The sequence below is a fragment of the Berghia stephanieae genome, chromosome 2 (assembly GCF_034508935.2).
Source record: "Berghia stephanieae isolate SIO BIC M18660-M18661 chromosome 2, UCSD_Bste_1.3, whole genome shotgun sequence".
Taxonomy (NCBI): Eukaryota; Metazoa; Mollusca; class Gastropoda; order Nudibranchia; family Aeolidiidae; genus Berghia; species Berghia stephanieae.
The window spans coordinates 75,244,225-75,270,724 of record NC_088361.1 but is presented as its reverse complement, the minus strand read 5'-3'; the positions used below and the strand labels follow the sequence as shown (position 1 = coordinate 75,270,724).

General features: G+C 36.7%; 1 protein-coding gene across 1 annotated transcript in view; it reads right to left on the bottom strand.

The window, feature by feature from the left end:
- Positions 1-6,920: 6,920 nt before the first annotated feature.
- LOC144965536 (acetylcholine receptor subunit alpha-type acr-16-like) overlaps positions 6,921-26,500 on the bottom strand; it is a 259,447-nt gene continuing 239,867 nt past the window's right edge. The window contains exon 9 of the mRNA XM_078900953.1: positions 6,921-8,196. Within this exon, the coding sequence (XP_078757079.1) occupies positions 7,322-8,196 (875 nt within the window). The 3' untranslated portion in view covers positions 6,921-7,321. The remainder of the gene's footprint in view (positions 8,197-26,500) is intronic.

Sequence of the window (26,500 nt, the reverse complement as noted above, 5' to 3'; positions counted from 1 at the left end):
CGCCAGATCGGCGGTGGTCGTGATAAGGCTTTTAATTATTCCCCTTTTTCTGCTTTTTTTCTCTCTGTAACTTATGCGCCGCCTCTCCCTTCTGCTCCCCTGTCTCGTTCTGTGTCACTTCCGATCTCTCTCTCTCTCTCTCTCTCTCTCTCTCTCTCTCTCTCTCTCTCTCTCTCTCTCTATATATATATATATATATACGTATATATGTCTATGTGTGTGTGTGAGTATATGCCTTTGCGATGTCTTTATTTTGCTAATAGTTTTTGTAATTACTAGAAACAAAAAGGCCAATTTATCAATACGGTATTTGTCCGGGTGGTAGGGATAATGAAAACTGACCATTTCTCAGTCAAGCACATTTGTACATTAAGTTGAATAAGAACAATTTTGGCATAATTTACAAATTTGACCTTTCGACCTTAAAATCGATGATGATACAATTTGATATTGAAAAACTTTTGGAACACTGGTTGTGGAACTTTCTCTTATCATAACCATTGTCAAAAAAATAAAAATATACCATAATGCCATCTAATGTCAACATTATTTGGAATTAAATAAAATTGAGCAATTGAAAAATACTTAAATCTTAAATCATTCTTTACAATTGTTAAAATTTTGATCATAATCATAATGTGCTGTAACTCCAAAAGTATTTTTTGGATTCATTTCAAATTTTAGCACAGTAAAGGCACTACCACTGTTTAAAGCACATTCATGAAAAATAATGATAATGAAATTTTTTTTCTCCATAATTTGCATATTTGACCTTTTGACCATAAAAATTCGATGATAGTACCCTTCGATTTTGGTAAACTTTTGGTATAATGATCCTGAGTACTTAATCTATCAGAAAATTTATTGGAACCTTAGAAAGCAATAAGTTTACTTTTAAATGCTAAGTGCCTCGGACTATAGTCCGGGTCCACCTCCCACAGTCCCAGGTTCACTTCCCAATGGTGTCAGCCTCGGGTAGTGTCGGGATCACTCTCCATATGTGTTAATCTCCTATAGTCCCGGGTTCACCCCATGTTGTGTTACCCTCCCGTAGTCCCGAGTTCAATCCCTACTGGCGGTCACCTCCCACAGTCTCGGGTTCACTCCTCAATTGTGTCCACCTCCCACAGTCCCAGATTCACTCCCTACGGTATCCACTTCCCATCTTCCCACGTTATATTCCCCATTTGTGTCGACCTCCCCTAGTCCCGGGTTCAATCACCACTGGTGCCCACCTCCCATAGTCTCTGGTTCATTCCCCGCTGGTGCCCTTGTCCCATATTATCTAGTTTACTCTCCACTGCTACCAACTTCTCATAGTCTCTGGTTTAATCCCCACTGGTCCCATCTTCCATAGTCTCTGGTTCACTGCCCACTTGAGTCGATTTCGGTGGATTTCAGTAGATTTCGGTATTCAACAGTACCGGTTTCGGCCCATATCCACAAATTGTAGGAATCCGTTGGACCGTGTACGAAAAAACAAAACTGTACGTCTTAATTGGCCATAAGAGGACACGATGGATAATTTAGGCAGCTGATAAAATAAGCCCTGATGTGCGATAGCTTTCAGCAGATTATAAGGGCCTGATACGCGAGGTGGCTGCTCCTCTATACCCCTTTACCATCACCTACCTTCTCATAAGATACCACAATAAGCACAATATCACCTCACTTATGTTCTCCTTTCCTCTTCTCTCTCTCTCTCTCTCTCTCTCTCTCTCTCTCTCTCTCTCTCTCTCTCTCTCTCTCTCTCTATTTCTGTTTATTTATTCCTTTAGCTCCCTCCCTCTAATTCAATGGATTTTCAGTTAAGCCGGAGAGGCGATAACGCTGTTTTCCCATCTCGCTCATTATTAGATTTGGCAGGTTTGATTTCCACAGGGAGATTCTAGGAATTTAGACCACAAAACTGATTTATCCCGATCGCATTTTGGCTGCCTCTTAATTTTAAATTAGTTTAGATGGCACACCGACCGAAATGGTTTGTCTCATTGGGGTTATCTCTCTTGATTGCAAAGTGAAATCAGTGTTAGTTTAAAGTATCTTTTCCTTTCAATCTGAAAGACGAAGAAGTTGAACATATGGAGGTCGAATTGACTTTGTTATTTTAAAATATTGAATATAATGGTAGAGATTTGTGGTTTTTAAAAAATGGATTTTAAGGCGCAAGTGACACTGTTAGGTCATTACAACAAAACTAAAAAGGAAGATGATATAGTTATCTGAAGTTAAAAGCATCAAAGAAAAAGCAAGGCGAAAGGGACAGGTTCAGACAGAAGATTCCAGGAGCATCCACCGATGTGCCTATTTTGACATTACCTGAAAGTCCCAATCCAGGTACAAACAAAGGATATCCGTTGTCAAGGATAACCTCAAATGTTTAATAAATACAATATTATATTCAACGCTAATAACCATAACAGTACATAAAAAGAGACAAATTATAAGCAAAAAGTATCATACCTAAAAAGGCACTATACATTGGCAGTTTTCTTCCCAGCAAAGGATCCCCGCTAGGAAGAGGGAAAACAACCGAGCAATCTCAATCCAGAACAAAGACAGAGAGCAACACGGAAAGGGTAAACCGTTAATATGTGTGGGTTTTATAAGTGTTAATAAGTTTATGACTCTGCATTGAATATTATTTCACTTGGAGGAGTTGAATCTATGTACGTTGCGAAGCAGAATTAGCGTTCATAACGTAACGATCACTGTCAAGTTGAAGACACTATCATTTAGTATCAATCTGGTATTACATCGGAGCAAACCACACGTTGAAAAGTGAATTTAAGTTTAATGATCTTATGAAAGATGAAATGTTAGAACATTGCTATTGAGATAAAGTCATTTCTCAGCTTCCAAATCCTTCCAACATGATATCGCTTTCAAATGGTGAGGCACATCAAAGAAAAGAGTGACGTCAACTTCGTACCTTCAAAAAAAGTGAATGTGAACACAAAGAGAAATCAAAACGTTGAATAGAAGATCAGTTTATTGGCAATTCACTGGAAAGAATGGAAACAATATATAATACATACATACATACATACATACATACATACATACATACATACATACATACATACATACATACATACATACATACATACATACATACATACATACATACATACATACATACATACATACATACATACATACATACATACATACATACATACATACATACATACATACATACATACATACATACATACATACATACATACATACATACATACATACATACATACATACATACATACATACATACATACATACATACATACATACATACATACATACATACATACATACATACATACATACATACATACATACATACATACATACATACATACATACATACATACATACATACATACATACAATACATACATACATACATACATACATATACATACATACATACATACATACATACATACATACATACATACATACATACATACATACATACATACATACATACATACATACATACATACATACATACATACATACATACATACATACATACATATACATACATACATACATACATACATACATACATACATACATACATACATACATACATTCTACATACATACATACATACATACAATACATACATACATAAACATACATACATACATACATACATACATACATACATACATACATACATACATACATACATACATACATACATACATACATACATACATACATACATACATACATACATACATACATACATACATACATACATACATACATACATACATACATACATACATACATACATACATGCTTGAAATGTTCTACTTTTCAGTTATATTGGGGGATGTTTAAACCTTTTTTCTTCCTCTTGATATGGCTGTTCTCAATATGCCATTGCTCGATCTTAGTATTAATCTTTAAAAGATGATAAGTCTGTCAAATATTGTTAGTTTTACTTGTTACTTTATACGCTTGTGATTGACATCAAAATATGCAAATTTTATTCTTTTGTTTTGGTATTTAAAAAGCGTGATTCACAAGATATCCTTTAAAAAGGAATATTTATACTCACATACAAATCATTTCAAGGGCAATAGCCCTTTTAATTTTAGAAATTGAAAGGAATTTCCCACAAACTGTCGCTGTGAATTGTTTAACAATAATAAAAGTTTTTCTTTAATGCTTAAAATTATCAAACGTGTAGAAGTAATTAAATGTTGAATGTAGCTGAGCTTGAACTTCAGTGACCCCTTGATGACCTTCAACTGGTCGAATTGAAATTCCAATCGGCCAAATTTTTTTCGAGGATATCAATCTAACTCGTTTTGAAGAAAAAATGAATTTGCCCACTAAAACGAAACAATTCGAGTTTTTGCACTCTTCAGTGACTTTACTATAATGGGCGATCACTCAATCAAATACTGTGTGTTTTGCTTGTAAATTTATTTGCGTGTTACTGACATCCAAAACAGCAAACTTTATTTGAGTAGTATATAATAAAGTGTGATTCGCAAAGTTATTTCAAAAAGAGGAATAGTTTATTAATCTAATAATCAATCAAGGGCAATAACTCGTACAAATCGAAAGGAATATAATCAAAATTGCATGTTAATATTTTAACACAAAATAAAGTTTTTATGCTCTTCAAGATGTTTTAAAATATCGATTAATTGTTTAATATAGCTAACTTGAGTGATCTCTGGATGACGTTCAAGTGGTCGAATTAAATTTCCACTTGGCTATTCTTTTGAAGAATATAAATCTTATCAACTGTGAAGAAAAATCCTACCTCCACACGAAAGGTGAAACAACTCGAGTTTTTGCAATTTGCAGTAATTCTACTATAATGGGCGCTAACTCTATCATATATTCTTCGAATTGCCGGTAACTTTATACAATTGTTACTGGATCCAAAACAGTAGGCCCGTTATTTGAGTTGTATAAAATAAAGTGTTTTTATTGCAAGTTATTCTAAAAAGATGAATATTTTTATTCACCCAAAGATTAAACCAGGGGCAAAAAGTTGTACAAATTGAAAGGAATATTTGAAAAACTATTCATGTGAATTCCAAACAAAATAACGTTTTTATTTTCTTAAAGATATTTTAAAATATCGATAATTTTCAAGTAATTAAATGTTAAATGTAGTTGACCTCATTTGAACTTAAGTGACCTTCAAGTGATCGAATTGGAATTCCAATCGACCAAATATTTTCCAAAGATATCAATCTTACCAATTGTGAAGAAAATTAAATTTTTACACGAATGTGAAACAGCTCTAGTTTTTTCCCACTAGGCTGTGACTCTAATATAGTGTTAGATTGGCCTAATGAAAATATCGTTTTAACAGCACTATTTTCACCAAATTTTAACATATAGTTTCCATGTGCCGCTGATTGATCTTTTTGTCAACTTCATTTTGACTCTCAAGAAAAAAGACGTATTGGAGGTCATTTCAAGTTGAAATGTTTATGTTTCAATTATTCGATAGAATTTTAGAGAAATGCAAACAATAGGAACAAAGTGAAAAATAACAAGAAAAAAAAGAGAAAAACAAAACATTACTTAAAAAAAAGATGCGATCCTTTCTTGATACATGAGAGTCTTTTTTTTCTCAAAAAGCAAGGATCTGCTCTTTCAATTGTGGGTCTTGTTAGATTTTATTTATGAAACGTGACAATACAGATATATATTCTTAAAACATGTTATTTCAAGTTATGCGGTTTATTAATATGTCATCTTATTAATGAAATAAAACCTTCTCGACCATCCAAAATTCGTGTATCAAAACCAAAGGAGTTGAAGAAGCCCTTCTCTCTCCCATAGATACCATCACTGCCCATCTTGACTCCCATCGCACAATCTACGCTCCTTTACTATTTGTCGATTTTTCTTCGGCCTTTAACGCTATGGATTCAAAGTATATCGATAAAAATATTACATGAAATGGGGGTGAGTATATCTATTTTCAACTGGTACACAATTTTCCAACAAGTAAACTGCAAAAATACCCTCACTATAAGACATACATGTAATGGCTGTCCCCATGAATGTGTGAGCATGTCGTTACTCTACATAGCTTACACAAATGACTGCCTCACTTACACCAAATATTGTATCGTTACGACACTGAAATAATTGGAATTATATCCTGAAAACAAGACATCTTATTTTGTGGAAAATATGAAATTTACATATTAAGACGACTATGTAAGTTTGAGGTGAGTAAGAAAACAATGAAACTGGTCCACAACATTTTGCTGAAATGGATTCACAAGCATTTTAGTGCGTTATTATCCATACGCCATCGGGCAACCTTTAAAATATATTGTCAGAATTTACAATATTTTAGGCCATTGTTTCAGATTTCCCTTACAGCAATGGTCGTAGAAAGCAAAACCTCAGATCAAAACGTCCAGCTGTTCTATCAATTTCATTACACCATTACGTACAAGTGATTGGACCTGATGCAGTTTTTCAGGATTACAACGCTGTGCTCATTGAGCAAAAGTCGTCAACGAATATCTGGGTGCTCAACGAGTCGCCCACTTGGACTGTCTCTCACGATCTTAATCCCATCAAACAGCTGTGAGATATATTTGGTCGTCGTTTACGAGGCAACAATAATGGCAGGCGATTCTTTCAGATCAACGTGACACACAGACGGCAACTTGTCAAGTCAATGAGGCAGCAATGCATTGCTGCATCAACTCTTAATATGGTCACAGTCGATAGTAAATTTGACGTGAAGCAAACATCAAAAATCTAATAGTTGTGAAAAGGGGAAGGAAGATGGGTGGGGGGGGGGGGGTGAGTCCCATTACGTTTAGTTTGCAAATACTGTTTTACTTTATTTGTTCTAAACACCATCTCAATCCATTATTAAATGGATATCGTTTTTTTTCCAATTTCACTTTCTTTTTTTTCTTGATTATTTTTGTTTTATTTGACATGTTCAAAACATGACATCAAATGACATCACTGATGCCTCGGATCATTGATTCATTGAGAAGTGGATTTAGGACCAATAAAACTGAAAAAAGTATAAAAATACATGGTAGAAACCTGAGTTGTAAAGCACATCTTATCCACAAGAGAAAAGATTCGTTTGTCGAAAGTAATATCAACCAAGAAACACTTAATAAACTGTCGTATTCTAACACCTTTGAACAAAGTGATCATTGACAGAAAAAGGATATTAAAAATATACACATTATTATGATTGTTTGATTTTTTTCATTTCACCGATTGAAGGGTACAGTTTTATATTAGACCTCATCAAACTTTGATGTATGCTTATTTACAGCGCTGGGTGTTACTCTTCCTGTGTAGATGGAATAATAACAAGAATAGTCAAAGTAGATAAAATGGTGGCAATGAGAAAGAAAACAAAAAGAATCCTATCAACAGTTTGAGCCAGCCGTCTCCAGTCCTGCATATCATCATACTCCCTTTCCTCAACGTCATGCCGCTCTAGAAGTTTCGTCACCGACAATAACGCTTCCTCGTATGGTGACCTCGACTTGGGGCGTTGCCTTGACGATGGTGAAGATGATGTCCGTGCAGATTGACTTCCTGTCCAAGACGGCGAGGATTGATTTCGGAAAAGATGGTGGTTAATGGGCGTGCACGGCGCTGAAGTGCCTGTCAATGAAGCCGCCATTGTATGATTCATCCGTGTGCTACTGCTACTACCACTGTGTCGTTTCTTATGTATTTTTGGCGACGGTGTGGATCTGTTGGAATCTAGTCTAATATCTGTTGTGGCATTTGAAGCCGGAGATGGCATAGATACACTGCAGGTGTTTGAATAAGGATGAGAATGAGGTGGAAAATTTATTTCTCGCTCGAACATTCCGTTTTCGAGTTGGTAATCTTCGCGTAATTCCTGAATGAGTCCTTCAAGAGTCATGCGAAGAGTCATATTACGGAACCGACTCTCATTGTCGTGTCCCGCAATTCCAGAATAACGCACATCGTTGAAGTTGTGTTGCTGAGACTTTAAACCGGTCGCCGCTCCTGGGATAACAGAGCGTGGGAGCGAAGTTCCTGGCCTGCAGCCGAGAAAGAGACTACGGAGCCATTGTGGAACAGCGTGCCGATGTGGTCCTCTATGATGTAGGTTTAGAACGAACACCGTCATTATTACGGACATTGAAGTCAATGCCATCACAATCGTCAGATAAATACCTGTTGACAAATGAGAAAAGAAAAAAAAATGAACAGAATAAATGACAAAGTCAAGGTGGTAAAGATGAAAGAGCCCTCCATTAAAGTAGATTTTGCGGCAGAAAGGGATATATTTATTTGAAGCAAGCAAAGAAGAAAACTTGCAAAATTTTAAACTAAGCTTTATTCAAGTAAGTATATACGAATATTAGACTTATGCTACTGAAGAATGCGTGTAATAAATAAAAATATAGTTTTGTTGTGGTCGCCAGCCATAAGGGATAATATAATAATAATAGATCTTTATTGTCCATAAATATGGCAATTTGTCATCTAGTTACACTTGTTATAACGTTAAATGATAACTAACATTGAACAGATATTTCACTCCTACTTATTTTCTCTCTCTCTCTCATTCTCTCTCTCTCTCTCTCTCTCTCTCTCTCTCTCTCTCTTCCTCTCTTTCTTTCACACGTGCGATATACACAACATAAACATATTCATTTCGTTTTTACACCAAAAATTATCATCATTATCAATTGGTCAGTTAATATAACATTAAATAAATTAATCAGTTAATCAGTCAACGAATCAATCCTTGGTTTTTCTGTACCATATGAAATATTCAAAAATTTTATTGCTGATGGAACGAACGTTGATTTATACTTGTTAGTTCTACATTTAATCTGATAAAACCTTCTCCCAGATGGTAAAAGACTAAATTCATGGTATAAAATATGTTTTTTATTGTTGGTAATTGAGAATGCTTTCCTTTCTATTGCTTTTCCATGAATTCTTTCTACTCCATCAAGAGGATGGTTTATTATTTTTGATGCCTCTTTGATAGATTTTGAAATTTTTGATTTATCTTTAACTCGGCATCCGCCAAACCATATGGTGCAGCCAAACGCAATTACACTTTTAATCAATGAGTCATAAACTCTTAACATAGTTTTCTTCCTTACTTGAAATGTTCTCAATTTCCTTAGGATGTATAATCTTTGGGCGACTTTCTTAGATATTATATTAATATGTTGAGAGAAATTGAGGGAACTATCAATGGTTATTCCTAAATATTCAAAATAGTCAACTATCTCAACATCATCTTTACCGATCGTCACACACTTTAAGTCGTTTTTATTTTTTACACCAAACACCTGTTCTTTCGTTTTTTCAACATTTAATTCAAGCTGATTTTGTTTACACCAAATTGATCGTTGATTGGATTAAGCTTTCGGGTCTCGCTTTCGCCTCCTCCTCCCCCCCCCCCCCATCCCTCCAACACCCCCCCCCCCCACACACACACATAATATAGATAGATCGAAGTTGACGTCACTCGGGTCTTTGTTATTGTTTTTTGCCATCCGCGTTTATGAGTAATACTCACTAAACGGTATTATCCAGACTATAAAAGTTCATGATTACACACAGTTTTGTGTGTTGGTCCGTTATACTTCCGGATGGCAATGTTGTGAACTTTGTAGCCAAGCGCATACTATCTATAAGCGAGATCCCTCTGGCTTCCTTAGGTCAGGTGTCCACCGCCACAGAAAACGTAGCAAGGACTATCCCGCACAAATCTTTGGGCCTCTTTTTCGCTCACGAAGTGCCCGGTGTGTCTTTTTTACGAAACCCGCCGAAACCCTGCGAAACCCGCCGAAACCCGCCGAAACCCGACGAAACCCGACGAATCCCGACAAAGTTATGGGAAGAAGGTGGCAGTGGGGAGTGAACCTAGAACTCAGGGAAGTGTACACCATTGGGGAGTGAACCTGGGACTGGGTTTCGGCGGGTTTCGTAAAAAAGAACTAGTGCTTTTTTACGAAACCCGCCGAAACCCGCCGAAACCCGGCGAAACCCGACAATATCCAGCAAAGTTATGGGAAGTAGACAACTGTGGGGAGTGAACCCGAGACTCAGGGAAGTGTACACCAGTCGGGAGAGAACCTGAGACGAAGGTTATCGGCCGGTTTCGGCGGGTTTCGTAAAAAAGAAATAGTGCTTTATTACGAAACCCGCCGAAACCCGCCGAAACCCGACAATATAACAAAAGTTATGGGAGTTTAGCAACAGTGGGGGTTGATCCTGGGAATCAGGGCGGTGTACACCAGTGGGGAGTGAACCTGGGACTGTGTAAAAAGGATATCAGTGGGAAATAAACCTGGGACTAAAGGGAGATGGATACCATTGAAAGTTGAAGCCGGATATGGGAGTTGAGTACCTGAGGAGAATTAACCTGACACTATAGGAGATGGGCGCCAGTATGGAGTGAACCTGGGACTCAGGGAAGTGCACACCAATTGGGAGTTAACCTGGGACTGTGGGAGATGGATAACTGTGGGTATCCGAGCCAAACTATAGGAGTTGGGTACCAGAGGAGAATGAACCTGACACTATAGAAGGTGGGCGCCAGTGGGGAGTGAACCTGGGACTCAGGGAATTGCACACCAGTGGGGAGTTAACCTGGGAATATGTAAAAAGGATATCAGTGGGAAAAAAACCTGGGACTAAAGGGAGATGGATACCATTGACAGTTGAAGCCGGATATGAAAGTTTGGTACCAGAGGAGAATGAACCTGGCACTATAGGGGGTGGGCGCCAGTGGGGAGTGAACCTGGGACTATGTAAAAAGGATATCAGTTGGAAATAAACCTGGGACTAAAGGGAGATAGATACCATTGAAAGTTGAAGCCGGATATGAGAGTTTGGTACAAGAGGAGAATGAACCTGACACTACAGGGGGTTGGCGCCAGTGGGGAGTGAACCTGGGACTATGTAAACAGGATATCAGTGTGAAATAAACCTGGGACTAAAGGGAGATGGATACCATTGAAAGTTGAAGCTGGATATGAAAGTTTGGTACCAGAGGAGAATGAACCTGACACTATAGAAGGTGGGCGCCAGTGGGGAGTGAACCTGGGACTATGTAAACAGGATATCAGTGGGAAATAAACCTGGGTCTAAAGGGAGATGGATACCATTGGGAGTTGAAGCCGGATATGGGAGTTGGGTACCAGAGAAGAATGAACCTGACACTACAGGAGATGGCCGCCAGTGGGGAGTGAACCTGGGACTCAGATCCGAGCCGAACTATAGGAGTTGGGTACCAGAGGAGAGAATGAACCTGACACTATAGAAGGTGGGCGCCAGTGAACATTGGACTCAGGGAATTGCACACCAGTGGGGAGTTAACCTGGGAATATGTAAAAAGGATATCAGTGGTAAATAAACCTGGGACTAAAGGGAGATGGATACCATTGAAAGTTGAAGCCGGATATGGGAGCTTGGTATCAGAGAAGAATGAACCTGACACTATAGGAGGTGGGCGCGAGTGGGGAGTGAACCTGGGACTATGTATAAAGGATATCAGTAGGAAATAAATCTGGGACAAAAGGGAGATGGATACCATTGGGAGTTGAAGCCGGATTTATTTCCCACTGATATCCTTTTTTATATATTCACAGGTTAACTCCCCACTGGTGTGCAATTCCCTGATTCCCAGGTTCACTCCCCACTGGCGCCCACCCCCTATAGTGTCAGGTTCATTCTTCTCTGGTACCAAACTCTCATATTTGGCTTCAACTTTCAATGGTACCCATCTGCCTTTAGTCCCAGGTTTATTTCCCACTGATATCCTTTTTACACAGTCCCAGGTTAACTCCCCACTGGTGTGCAATTCCCTGAGTCCCAGGTTCACTCCCCACTGGCGCCCACCTTCTATAGTGTCAGGTTCATTCTCCTCTGGTACCCACCTCCTATAGTTCGGCTCGGATACCCACAGTTATCCATCTCCCACAGTCCCAGGTTAACTCCCAATTGGTGTGCACTTCCCTGAGTCCCAGGTTCACTCCCCACTGGCGGCCATCTCCTATAGTGTCAGGTTCATTCTTCTCTGGTACCCAACTCCCATATCCGGCTTCAACTCCCAATGGTATCCATCTGCCTTTAGTCCCAGGTTTATTTCCCACTAATATCCTGTTTACATAGTCCCAGGTTCACTCCCCACTGGCGCCCACCTTCTATAGTGTAAGGTTCATTCTCCTCTGGTAGCCAACTCCTATAGTTCGGCTCAGATACCCACAGTTATCCATCTCCCACAGTCACAGGTTAACTCCCAATTGGTGTGCACTTCCCTGAGTAACAGGTTCACTCCCCACTGGCGGCCATCTACTATAGTGTCAGGTTCATTCTCCTCTGGTACCAAACTTTCATATCCAGCTTCAACTTTCAATGGTATCCATCTCCCTTTAGTCCCAGGTTTATTTCACACTGATATCCTGTTTACATAGTCCCAGGTTCACTCCCCACTGGCGCCAACCCCTGTAGTGTCAGGTTCATTCTCCTCTGGTACCAAACTCTCATATCCGGCTTCAACTTTCCATGGTATCTATCTCCCTTTAGTCCCAGGTTTATGTCCCACTGATATCCTTTTTACATAGTCCCAGGTTCACTCCCTACTGGCGCCCACCTCCTATAGTGTCAGGTTTCTTTCTCCTCTGGTACCCAACTCCCAAATCCGGCTTCAACTCCCAATGGTATCCATCTCCCTTTAGTCCCAGGTTTATTTCCCACTGATATCCTTTTTACATAGTCCCAGGTTCACTCCCCACTGGCGCCCACCTCCTATAGTGTCAGGTTTCTTTCTCCTCTGGTACCCAACTCCCAAATCCGGCTTCAACTCCCAATGGTATCCATCTCCCTTTAGTCCCAGATTTATTTCCTACTGATATCCTTTTTGCATAGTCCCAGGTTCACTCCCCACTGGTGTGCAATTCTCTGAGTCCCAGGTTCACTCTCCACTGACGCCCACCTTCTATAGTGTCAGGTTCATTCTCCTCTGGTACCCAACTCCTATAGCTGGGCTCGGATACCCACAGTTATCCATCTCCCACAGTCCCAGGTTAACTCCCAATTGGTGTGCACTTCCCCGAGTCCCAGGTTCACTCCCCACTGGCGGCCATCTCCTATAGTGTCAGGTTCATTCTTCTCTGGTACCCAACTCCCATATCCGGCTTCAACTCCCAATGGTATCCATCTCCCTTTAGTCCCAGGTTTATTTCCCACTAATATCCTGTTTACATAGTCCCAGGTTCACTCCCCACTGGCGCCCACCTTCTATAGTGTAAGGTTCATTCTCCTCTGGTAGCCAACTCCTATAGTTTGGCTCAGATACCCACAGTTATCCATCTCCCACAGTCACAGGTTAACTCCCAATTGGTGTGCACTTCCCTGAGTCCCAGGTTCACTCCCCACTGGCGGCCATCTACTATAGTGTCAGGTTCATTCTCCTCTGGTACCAAACTTTCATATCCAGCTTCAACTTTCAATGGTATCCATCTCCCTTTAGTCCCAGGTTTATTTCACACTGATATCCTGTTTACATAGTCCCAGGTTCACTCCCCACTGGCGCCAACCCCCTGTAGTGTCAGGTTCATTCTCCTCTGGTACCAAACTCTCATATCCGGCTTCAACTTTCCATGGTATCTATCTCCCTTTAGTCCCAGGTTTATGTCCCACTGATATCCTTTTTACATAGTCCCAGGTTCACTCCCTACTGGCGCCCACCTCCTATAGTGTCAGGTTTCTTTCTCCTCTGGTACCCAACTCCCAAATCCGGCTTCAACTCCCAATGGTATCCATCTCCCTTTAGTCCCAGGTTTATTTCCCACTGATATCCTTTTTACATAGTCCCAGGTTCACTCCCCACTGGCGCCCACCTCCTATAGTGTCAGGTTTCTTTCTCCTCTGGTACCCAACTCCCAAATCCGGCTTCAACTCCCAATGGTATCCATCTCCCTTTAGTCCCAGATTTATTTCCTACTGATATCCTTTTTGCATAGTCCCAGGTTCACTCCCCACTGGTGTGCAATTCTCTGAGTCCCAGGTTCACTCCCCACTGACGCCCACCTTCTATAGTGTCAGGTTCATTCTCCTCTGGTACCCAACTCCTATAGCTGGGCTCGGATACCCACAGTTATCCATCTCCCACAGTCCCAGGTTAACTCCCAATTGGTGTGCACTTCCCTGAGTCCCAGGTTCACTCCATACTGGCGTCCATCTCCTATAGTGTCAAGTTCATTCTCCTCTGGTACTCAACTCCCATATCCGGCTTCAACTATCAATGGTTTCCATTTCCCTTTAGTCCCAGGTTTATTTCCCACTGATAACCTTTTTACACAGTCCCAGGTTAACTCCCCACTGGTGTGCAGTTCCCTGAGTCCCAGGTTCACTCCCCACTGGCGCCCACCTTCTATAGTGTCAGGTTCATTCTCCTCTGGTACCCAACTCCTATAGTTCGGCTCGGATACCCAGTTATCCATCTCTCACAGTCCCAGGTTAACTCCAAATTGGTGTGCACTTCCCTGGGTCTCAGGTTCACTCCACACTGGCGCCCATCTCCTATAGTGTCAGGATCATTCTCTTCAGGTACTCAACTCCTATATCCGGCTTCAACTTTCAATGGTATCCATCTTCCTTTAGTCCCAGGTTTATTTCCCACTGATATCCTTTTTACACAGTCCCAGGTTCACTCCCCACTGGTGTACACCGCCCTGATTCCAGGATCTACCCCCACTGTTGCTAAACTCCCATAACTTTGCCGGATATTGTCGGGTTTCGGCGGGTTTCGGCGGGTTTCGTAATAAAGCACTAATTCTTTTTTAAGAAACCCGCCGAAACCGGCCGATAACCTTAGTCTCAGGTTCACTCCCGACTGGTGTACACTTCCCTGAGTCTCGGGTTCACTCCCCACAGTTGTCTACTTCCCATAACTTTGCTGGATATTGTCGGGTTTTGCCGGGTTTCGGCGGGTTTCGGCGGGTTTCGTAAAAAAGCACTAGTTCTTTTTTACGAAACCCGCCGAAACCCAGTCCCAGGTTCACTCCCCAATGGTGTACACTTCCCTGTGTTCTAGGTTCACTCCCCACTGCCACCTACTTCCCATAACTTTGTCGGGATTCGTCGGGTTTCGGCGGGTTTCGCAGGGTTTCGGCGGGTTTCGGCGGGTTTCGTAAAAAAGACACACCCCGAAGTGCCCGAATTCGCGTCAAAATATGGGACGAAGCCGTTTCGTATATGCTATTTTAAAAAATTAATTACGACGCTGTTTATCGACGAATATGACTGAAAGTTGGCACACAGTTAGAAAAAAGGTAATTTTAGATTATGTCAAGCCACAAAACTCGTACGATTACCAGAAGACCGTTAAAAATAGATTTTTACTCTTTGGAGTAAAATATTTCTAAAACTACCGGGCGTGGAGGTTTTGTCGCTGACAAGGTAATACATGAACATTTCTTCTTTTTGGTTGTAAAATTTCATATGAATATGACGAGTACTTTTCCCGTATCTTACAAAACACCATCCTAATTTACTCTTCAAGTTTCAATCTTTTAATCCACTTATTACGCAAGATACAACCAAAGGTCGAAAAAAAAATGCCGAAAAAGCGTCCCACATTTTCGCGTTTTTTTTTTCCTCTTTGCGGGTCATTCAAATAAATGACACCTTTGAAACTGCATAAATTGTTTATTTATGAATGGATTTTCAAAATTCAAAAACATTTTTACTCAGTGGAGATAGGGCTTTGATTTTAGACGAAATATTTCCTCAAAAAGAGAAAAAAACATTTTTCATAGTCATTGCTAGAAAACGACAATAAATGACCAGTTTTTTTGTGTGCATTATGCAAACTCGGGTCGGGGCGTTTCTTTTACCAGTTTCCAACGAGACAGAAACGGCGAAGATCCGTTTATTGGCCAACTATAGTGGTAGTAGTAGTAGCAGTGGCAATGAAGGTTGTGGTGGTGGTGGTGGTGGTAGTGGTAATGGTGTTGGTGGTAGAAGTAGTATTTGGAGAAGAAGTATGTTGTAGCAGTAGCAATATCATCATCATCATCATCATCATCATCATCATCATCATCATCATCATCATCATCATCATCATCATCATCATTATGATCAGCAGCAGCAGCAGCAGCAGCAGCAGCAGCAGTAGTAGTAGTAGTAGTAGTAGTAGTAGTAGTAGTAGTAGTAGTAGTAGTAGTAGTAGTAGTGGTAGTGTAGTAGTAGTAACAGTAGTAATAGTAGCAGTGATAGTAGTAATAACAATGACAACAGCAACAACAACAACAACAATAATAATAACAAAATAATATTAAAATAATAATAATAATAATAATAATAATAATAATAATAATAATAATGATAATAATAATAATAATAATAATAATAATAATAATAATAATAATAATGATAATAATAAATAATAATAATAATAATAATAATAATAATAATAATAATAATAATAATAATAATAATAATAATAATAATAATAATAATAATAATATAATTTTTATGATGGTAATAACGATAATAATAATAATAATAATAATAATAATAATAATAATAATAATAATAATAATAATAATAATAATAATAATAATAATAATAATAATAATAAATGGCATTTATATAGCGCTTTACCCCGTCGTCACAGGCTCTAAGCGCTTTACAGTGATATAAAACAAAACATATTATCGTGAGACAAGTGTGAAGGAAACGTGATACGAATTCAATTTAACAACAACAAAATATGAAAATAATATTGCAACATTATGACGTAAAAAGATAAAACTTTAAGCGAGATTTGAACGTTGTCAACGAATCCGAGCATCTCACGTGTGATGGGAGAGAGTTCCAAAAATGGGGGGCCGAAAATTGAAAAGACTGTTCACCTATTTTACGCAATGGCTCAGGTTTGACAAGGATTGATTGGTCATTGCTTGACCTCAAGTTTCTATTGGGGACATATATGTTTAGAAGGTCTTTAATATAGGAGGGACTGTTCGTGCTCAGGGATTTGTAGACAACAGTACAAATCTTATAGCCAACTCTTTTTTCCACAGGAAGCCAATGTAACTCACGGAGAAGAAGAGTTGCTGACGGGTATTTTTTGTTATTGCGTACAATGAGCCTGGCTGCGTTATTTTGAGCAACCTGAAGTTTGCTAATTTTGTCTTTAGCTAAATTCGCCCAAAGGGAGTTACAATAGTCCAATTTAGATAAAACCAGGGAATTAATTAAAAGTTCTGTTATATGCTTCGGTATTAAATTACGAATTTTGCTTATTTTTTTCATTTCTATGTACATAGATTGTATGGTGTTATTCACGTGGCTTGTCATGGAAAGATCTTTATCAATGATGACGCCAAGGTTTTTTGCTTTATTTGAAAATTCTATTGTGCTATTTCCGAGAGTAATAGGTGATTTATTTGCCTGTTTAAGGATACTCGGCCTTCCACACATTAAAATCTCAGTTTTACTATCATTTAATTTTAACTTATTGTGGTACATCCAAGATTTAATCTCATTAAAACAGCTCGTAATTCGTTGTATTAAGAACTGTAAATTACTAAGAGGTGCTGAATCATATATTTGCGTATCATCTGCATAAAAATGATAACTCAGATTGAATCTGGATATCACACTAGAAAGGGGCTGCATATATATTCAGTAAAAAGGACAGGGCCAAGAACAGAGCCTTGTGGCACTCCAAAATTTAGTAAAACTTGTTCTGACTGAACACCATTCACCACGACAGTCTGCCATCGATCCTGTAAATATGATGTAAACCATTTAAGGGCAATTCCTTTTATGCCGAACGTATTTTCTAGTCTTCTTAACAAAATGTCATGGTCAATGGTGTCAAAGGCAGCTGAAAGATCTAAAAGGCATAATACATTGATATTGTTAGAATCAGCATTACATAACAAGTCATTAAAGATTTTAAGAAGCGCCGTTTCAGTACTGTGTTGATGTTTGTAGGCTGACTGAAAGGGTTGTTCCAAACTGTTGTTCTTAAGATGAGATGTTAATTGTGTAAGAACTACCTTCTCCAAAAGTTTTGACAAAAAAGGTAAATTTGATACAGGACGATAATTGTTTAATATATTGTGGTCCAGTGATGGTTTCTTCAGAAGTGGTTTGACGAGGGCACTTTTAAAGCACGATGGAACTTCGCCAGTCAGTATGGATGTATTTATGATTGATGTAATGGATGGTAATAATGTATCGATGGAGCTGGCCAAAAGCTGTGCTGGTAGGGGATCAAGGTCGCAGGATTTAATGGGGGCTTTTTTTATTAACTCGTTTATGAAACTAGGTGAAACTGGTTGGAACTTGTCTAAAGGGGTACCACAGAATGTATTTGTATCTACAAATGGTTCATGCTGATCTAGTTCTGAACGAATGTTATGGATTTTGTCTTTAAAAAAGTTGACAAATGTGTTTGGCAAGTCTCTTTGATTGGTTGTAGATGGTAATGAAGTGCATCTTTCACGTCCAAGTAGATCATTGCAGATGTTAAATAATTGTTTACAAGATTTAGAAGTTTCGAATTTTGAAAGAAAATACGTGGTCTTTGCATTTTTTATTGTTGTCTTCCAGGCACGTAATGCGTTCTTGAATATTTCACGATGAATCGTAAGGCCTGATGTTTTCAGCAGTCTTTCTGCTCTCCGACACTTCGTTTTAGCTTCTTTAACGTCCGACGTATACCACGGAGCATACTTGCGGTTGGTGACGGTCCTTGTTTGGAATGGCGCATGTTTGTCAAGCGTTTCGATGAGACAACTATTCCACTGGTCTGGAGAAATAATGGATTTTTTAGTAAGTTTTGTTTCTAAATCGCCTCTGAAATTGTCCAAATTAATGCCTTTAATGTTTCTGGTTGATGTGGTGGTGGTTTCTTGGCATGGTTTTGAAACGTCAAGATTGAAAGAAATGAGGGAATGGTCCGAAATGGGGAGATAATCGACGGTGGCGTTGGTTTTTTGGAACTCTGAATTTTCTACAATTACCCAATCTAAAATATGACCAGCAGAGTGGGTTGGCGTTGTTACGATCTGGCACATGTTGTTCTCCGATAGTGACTCGTGCAATTTAGCGGTGTCTGTGACGTTGTCGAAATGAAAATTAAAGTCGCAGAGTATAATTGAATGGCCAGGACGCGTGTGTTGGCAAAGTTAGCATCTCGTTGATTTCCTTCCTAACATCAGGTAATTTTATTTTGTATTTCTTGTTTGCTGGCGGTTGGTAGATGCAGTTGAAGTTGTATCTTGTATTCTGGAGGGATAATCTAAGATCAATGGCCTCCATTGTTTTGCAGCGCATTTCGAGGATTTCCACATGTTTTGATAATTTTGTTTTATAAAATACGCCAATGCCACCCCCTCGCTGATCTTTCCTTGGATACGATCTAAATTGGTACCCTGGGGGTGTCATAGCTTTTTCAACTGGGTCGTCTCCAGACTGTGAGAGCCATGTCTCTACTATAAATAGTATGTCGAAGTAATAATAATAATAATAATAATAATAATAATAATAATAATAATAATAATAATAATAATAATAATAATAATAATAATGATGATGATGATGATGATGATGATGATGATGAGGATGATGATGATGACGATGATGATGATGATGATGATGATGATGATGATGAGGATGATGCTGATGGTAATAATGATAATAATAATAATAATAATAATAATAATAATAATAATAATAATAATAATAATAATAATAATAATAATAGTAGTAGTAGTAGTAGTAGTTGTAGTAGTAGTAGTAGTAGAAGGAGTAGTAGTAGTAGTAGTAGTAGTAGTAGTAGTAGTAGTAGTAGTAGTAGTAGTAGTAGTAGTAGTAGTTGTAATATTAGTAGTTGTATTATTATTATTATTATTATCATTATTATTATTATTATTATTATTATTATTATTATTATTATTATTATTATTATTATTATTATATTATTATTTATTATTATTATTATTATTATTATTATTATTATTATTATTATTATTATTATTATTATTATTATTATTATCATTATTATCATTATTATTATTATTATTATTATTATTATTATTATTATTATTATTATTATTATTATTATTATTATTATTATTATTATTATTATTATAATTGTGATTATCAGTATCATTATTTTTTGTATTGTTGTTTATCTTTCTTGTATATTTCTTGGTTATTAATGATGTCATTAATTTTTCTTACCACAATTATGAGTATTACCATATGTTTTGTTGGTTTCATTTGCCATTTTTTCTCTTTCGTGTAACCTATTTTGTGAACAATTGGCGAAAGTCTAACATCTTGAAACTTGAAACCTAAATCTTAAAATAGAAACAAAGGACAGGTTAATTAGCTAATGGAATTATATCTTACTTTTAAAAAAACTAGGTTTGCACTTTATTTGGATGATTGGACGCAGTTTTATTCTGAAAGAAGACGACTTTTGCAGCTCTGATATGTATTCTTTGACATGACCAGCCTTGCTTTTTTTTAATTATCCGATGATAGGTAGTGAGGAAAAAAAACCTGTCAGAGAACTTTACATAATCTCTTCTAAACGACCGTAATACATTTTTTTCACGCATGTAAATCATTATAAAGTGCCAAATGCCCTTTTCTCAACTTTTAATTATTTTCAGAATATGACAAAAAAGAAAACGTTGCTATGCCAGCATGGAATTTCTTGGAAAGCAAAAGAATACATCAATCGAGATAATTGCTTCTCTGAAGTCTCATGAATGTTCTTCTAGTTTATGATATTGGTATCAAATATTCCATCTGCAATCGCCAACCTATGTAAATAAATGCTGTAGTTATTTACTTTGACCGAGGCACAGACATAGTCATTGGCAAAAACCTAATTTAAGACCAGCCCGCATTTGGTAAATAAAATCAATTGTAAATAATGCCCCAGCTGGAGTCAGGACATACTGTCACTTTTGTCCAGCCAATAAACAAGTCTCTACGTACTTTCCTTTCTATAAAGCGATTAGGTGTGAAGAATGGCCATCATGATTGCCCCCGGTCATCTCAGACAAATTCTCTTTTATCTTCCACCAAAGTCGACAAAGCATTTGACCAGTCTGAATGTCCGATGATAAGGATGGCGTATGATGGAGAATTAAAGGGAAAGGCGGGTTGGTTCATGATAAATAAATGATCACAAATCATTTATTGTCCTTCACTGACGAGCGTTATATGGTAGAGGAGGAGAGGTGTAGAATAATTTAAAGGGCTGCTGGAATTGTTTTATGTATTTGTTCATATATTGTTTCAATATCTCGGTCACAGACTTCAATCATAAATTATGGATTTGAAAACAAAATTTAGATGCGTTTTGTTCACAATAAGGATTTCTTTCTATTGTTTTCTTTTGTAAACATAATCTTAGTGGAATAAATTCTGATGTTATGTTATGACTAAATGATGAAACGAATATAACACTTACCATCTTGTCGTTTTTTTTTAATCAGCTTGATTTGCGTAGCTATTGTGACTAACTTTTCCCAAGGAGTCAATACATCCTTTTAGTGTTTGTATATATATATATATATATATATATATATATATATATATATATATATATATATGTCTTTGGTGTGTAAAAGCTAGAATTATTTGATGCGAGTTGAATCATGTCAGCGAAAATGAGGAAAAATTGGGTAAAGGTCGTCTTTGGAACGGCTGCTGGACGTGTTTTTTATACACAGAAAAATGATTTTACAATCTTGTTTTTTTTTGTTACACACTTTGAATACTTTGATTTTTGGGGGTAAATATTTTGTCTTAACGAGCAAAATACAAAGTTTTTCGATAGTTTGTCATTAAAAGAAAAAAAACGATAATAATGGTATGTTCAAAAGCTATTATTTTGACAAATCAATATATAAAAAGTAAACCGTTCTACACATTAGATTATTTGTGGAAACCAATGATACCGTGTCATTGGCCTATATATCCGTATTATAAATGCCGTGTACCATTCGAATTAATCTAAATCTATTCTTTCTTGACCCAAGGGAGTAAATCCCGAAGAGAAAATAAGGGGAGAATATCGGATATCTCAGCGACGACAGAAACGAAGCCATTTCACTTTAAGCGGAAATATCAACTTCCTGGACTTCCTGTGGAAGGAAACCTCCATGGTAATGGGATGATAACATCAGATAATATGATCCATGATGTGATGTGTTCTTTTGAATCATGAGAGTGCTGGTTATATTGACACAGTGCTCGAAAATCATCATCATCATCATCATCATCATCACCATCATCATCATCATCATCATCATCATCATCATCATCATCATCATCATCATCAGTATCATCATCATCATCATCATCATCATCATCATCATCATCATCATCATCATCATCATCATCATCATCATCAGTATCATCATCATCATCATCTTCATCATCATCATCATCATCATCATCATCATCATCATCATCATCATCATCATCATCATCATCATCATCATCACCATATAATTTACTACAAGTTTTCGTAAAATGAAAATGCAGGCGCCAAACAAGTCACATTTGAAGATATGAGCTGGGTTGGAGGAGCGGCGAGTCCCGACTTCTCAATTTGGTTAAGCACACTGCTCACATGTAAACGGACTATATCAAAATTTGATTGATAAAGAAACGTAGTTCCAAAAGTAGGATAATCATACTAACAGTGATAAATATTGCGCGATACCATTGTTATTTTTTCAAGATTTTTGTTGCTTTTTTATGTTGTTATTCTTGTTGCTGGTATTGATTGTTTGTTTGCGATCGCGGCTAACAGACTTTCCATACATATATATTTTTCAAATTGTGTAAAAATCACCCTTCGTTGCTTGTAATATATGGTTGCCCTCACCAATCTGGTATCATTTCAGAATTATTGATATGTAAGAAAATAATATGAAATAATCAGAAATATTTAATCGTTTTGGACTTGAACAACCTAAAATTTCTTATCAGTGAAGAACACCAAATTTAAGTTAATAAGCAGCATGTCGTTAAATAATAATAATAATAATAATAATAATAATAATAATAATAATAATAATAATAATAATAATAATAATAATAATAATAATAATAATAATAATAATAATAATAATAATAATAATAATACTTTATTGCATCCCAAAAAGGAAATTTTTTGTACAGACGTGTTATAATTTACACAATAAGATAAAAATACAATGGAAATAGGATGTATATATAAAAAAGGAACAGCTCCATAACCAGAGCTGCGCTTTATAATATGAATAATTTCAACACTGTAAAATAGTTAAAATTGTCACTATAAATTGAAAATTGAAAAGATTGCAAAACAAATAAATTAAATTAATTAATAATTAATAATTTAGGTCGACATAAAACCGTTTTAGACAATAACTGGTCAAACACTGTCCTTGTATTTACTTCCGTTGTAAAACTACACTGTAATAAGAATGTCATAATATGGATGATAGACGACGATGCAATTGATAAAAACAGACAGAAAGCCAGACAAACAAATCAAATCCCGTAAAAATGGCGAGAGAACTATTCAGCTTACTCTGAAAAAAAAAAAAAAAAACACAATTGGAAAAAAAAACAAAACAAGTAATATCGTCCTTTAAATATCGATCGATTAAAATGACACTCAACTTGACAAAAACTCTCAAACCTGGGACTTCCCGACTGGGACATCCTAGTGGCCCGGAAATCCTAGGTTCAAGAGTTATTGGCGAGACGGGGGTCATTTTAATCGTTCAATATTTGAAGGACACGTTTTCTGGCCAATATTTTTAAAATGTGTCTTTTCAGAGTACGGTTGCATTGGCAGCAAGAGTGAAATAAATGAGGAATGACGAGTGATCATCTGACTATCCTGTGTATTTCCCCAGTGTAATACACAGTATTAATGAGACTTTGATGAATTTGCTAATGCTGGAGCTGTTTCCTTTTGTCACGTGTCAATTACTAAGTTGTAAATACAGATGAATGTTCGAAAACACCGGTTCTAGACTGTTTCACTTACTGAAATCTTTGGACCTCGATTTGGGTGTCCAAATGACGCGAATTCAAGGCAAAATACGGGACACCGCGATTTCGTATATGCTTTTAAAAAAATTAATTTCGACACTGTTTATCGATGAATATGACTGAAAGTTGGCATACAATTAAAAAAGAGGTCATTTTAGATTATGTCAAGCGGCAAAACTCGTGCGATTACTAGAAGACCGTTAAAAATAGAGTTTTACTCTTTGGAGTAAAATATTTTTAAAACTACCATGAGGATAGATTTTGCGGCTAATAAGGTTATATATGCACAATTTTTCTATTTATATTTCAAATTTCATTGGATTATGATAAGTACTTTCCCCGTATTATCACAAAACATCAACCCAATTTGCACTTAATGAGTGAAAAGAGGAGACGGCCATTTTGCTCCCCAATCGCGCGACACGAAAATGACGTCAGCGAGGCAAGGCTGCCAGATGGCAGACTTTAATCCGACCAAATTCGACTTCAAAGGTGGCTAAATAGAAAATCATACTGCTTTCATCACTAAGACTGGCCCCCTTAAAACGAATTAAAATTTAACAAACAGAAAATTAAATAGACTAGGATAAATTATGTCACTGAGATAAAAATAGATGAATAAAATTTAATAAAAGAAACGCGTGGCCACCTGGCAACCTTGTTCGCGACGCCTGAGGACAGAAACCCTCGCGCGCTTTTTAAAAATTAAGGTATTGTTTCATTATGTCAAAGGGACAGTAGATCAACAACATTCTCTCTCTCTCTCTCTCTCTCTCTCTCTCTCTCTCTCTCTCTCTCTCTCTCAAATATATACTAGTAAATAACATAAGCCATGGGTCTCACGGGACTTTTTTTTGACGGATAATAATTTAGCAGGCATTTTTGATATCATTTGTATGGGTTGTAGACACAAAATTACACTTCGGAAAAGTTCCAAAATATCAATATTATGTATATTTTAAAACAAAATTATAGTTGACCCTAGCCATACAGCTCTAAAACTGTACAAGTTAGAACTATTCTGATGTCTTCATCATATTTTCTGATAATTTTGCCATAAAATAGCTCAGTTTCAATCTCTAATTTCACGTATTAAACGAGATACAGCCACAAACCAGAATAAAACGCAGAAAAAACCGTCCCATATTTTCCGTATTTATCTCTCTTTGTGAGTCATCCAAATAAATGACACCTTTGAAACTGCATAACTTTTTATTTATGAATGGACTTTCAAAATTCAAAAAGATTTTTACTCAGTGTAGATAGGGTTTTGGTTAAAGAGTAATATTTCCTACAAAAATAGATATCAAAAATTTTCATAGTCATTGTTACTTGAATGCATTGCAAGTGGAAAACAATGAAAGGCAATTAAAAGAAAGTGTGGTGTTAGTTGTTTTTTTTTTTTTAATGCAGATGCTTAAGCTACAGTACGGCCATTTTTCTCATTCTCCAAAATAAAGACGAGCCCCCCCCCCCCCCCCCAAAAAAAAAAAAAAAAAAAAAAAAAAAAAAAAAAAAAAACAACAAAAAACAAAAACAAAAACACAAAACAAAAAAAATTGATAGAAATTGTAGAGTTTTTTTTTTTTTAATGCATGCTTAAGCTACTGTACGGTCATTTTTCCCATTCTCCAAAAGAAAGACGAAAACAAAACAAAACAAAAAAAAAGAAAAACAACAACACAAAACACAAAATATAAAACCCAAAGCAGCCAAACAAACAAACAAAAAACCATCAAAATAAAAACAAAACAAAAAACAAAACAAAAAACAAACAAACCCAAACAAACAAACAAACAAACAAAAAAAAAAAACAACAAACAAATCATAACGAGAAAACAAAACGGATAAAACAACCCTACTAAAAAAAGCAACCCAAGATAAAACAAAAACAAACAAAAAACAACCGATAAATACAAAAAGAAAATAAGAATCAAAAACAAACAAGAAATCAACAACAATTAAAAAAAAAACAAAAAAACAAAAACAAAAGACTTCGAAAAAGCAGACTGAACGAAGAAATTTCTATTTTTTTGAAAAGGTCTACAAAAATGTTTAAAGATAGGTCTAAATTAATTTGTGAGACATTCCAAAAGGAAAATTTGGCAAAAGTACAAATAGATTTTCTCTTTTCTCATTAAAGATTCAATTGAAATGTTGTAAACACATGTACAAAATAATTTTACACTATCTAGTTTTGAGTTAATTCATTTGAGTTTTAAGACAAAATTGGACAAATGTTATATCACAGAAACGGACAATATCTTCAATACTGTGATCTGAATTTATTTCATCAACATACATACATAATCCCAAAATTAACGACCAAAAAAAAAAAAAAAGAGAAAACATTTGATTCAAAACGTCAGTAACGCGTATGGCTTCCAATCATTCCTCGGACAAGTCTTCACAT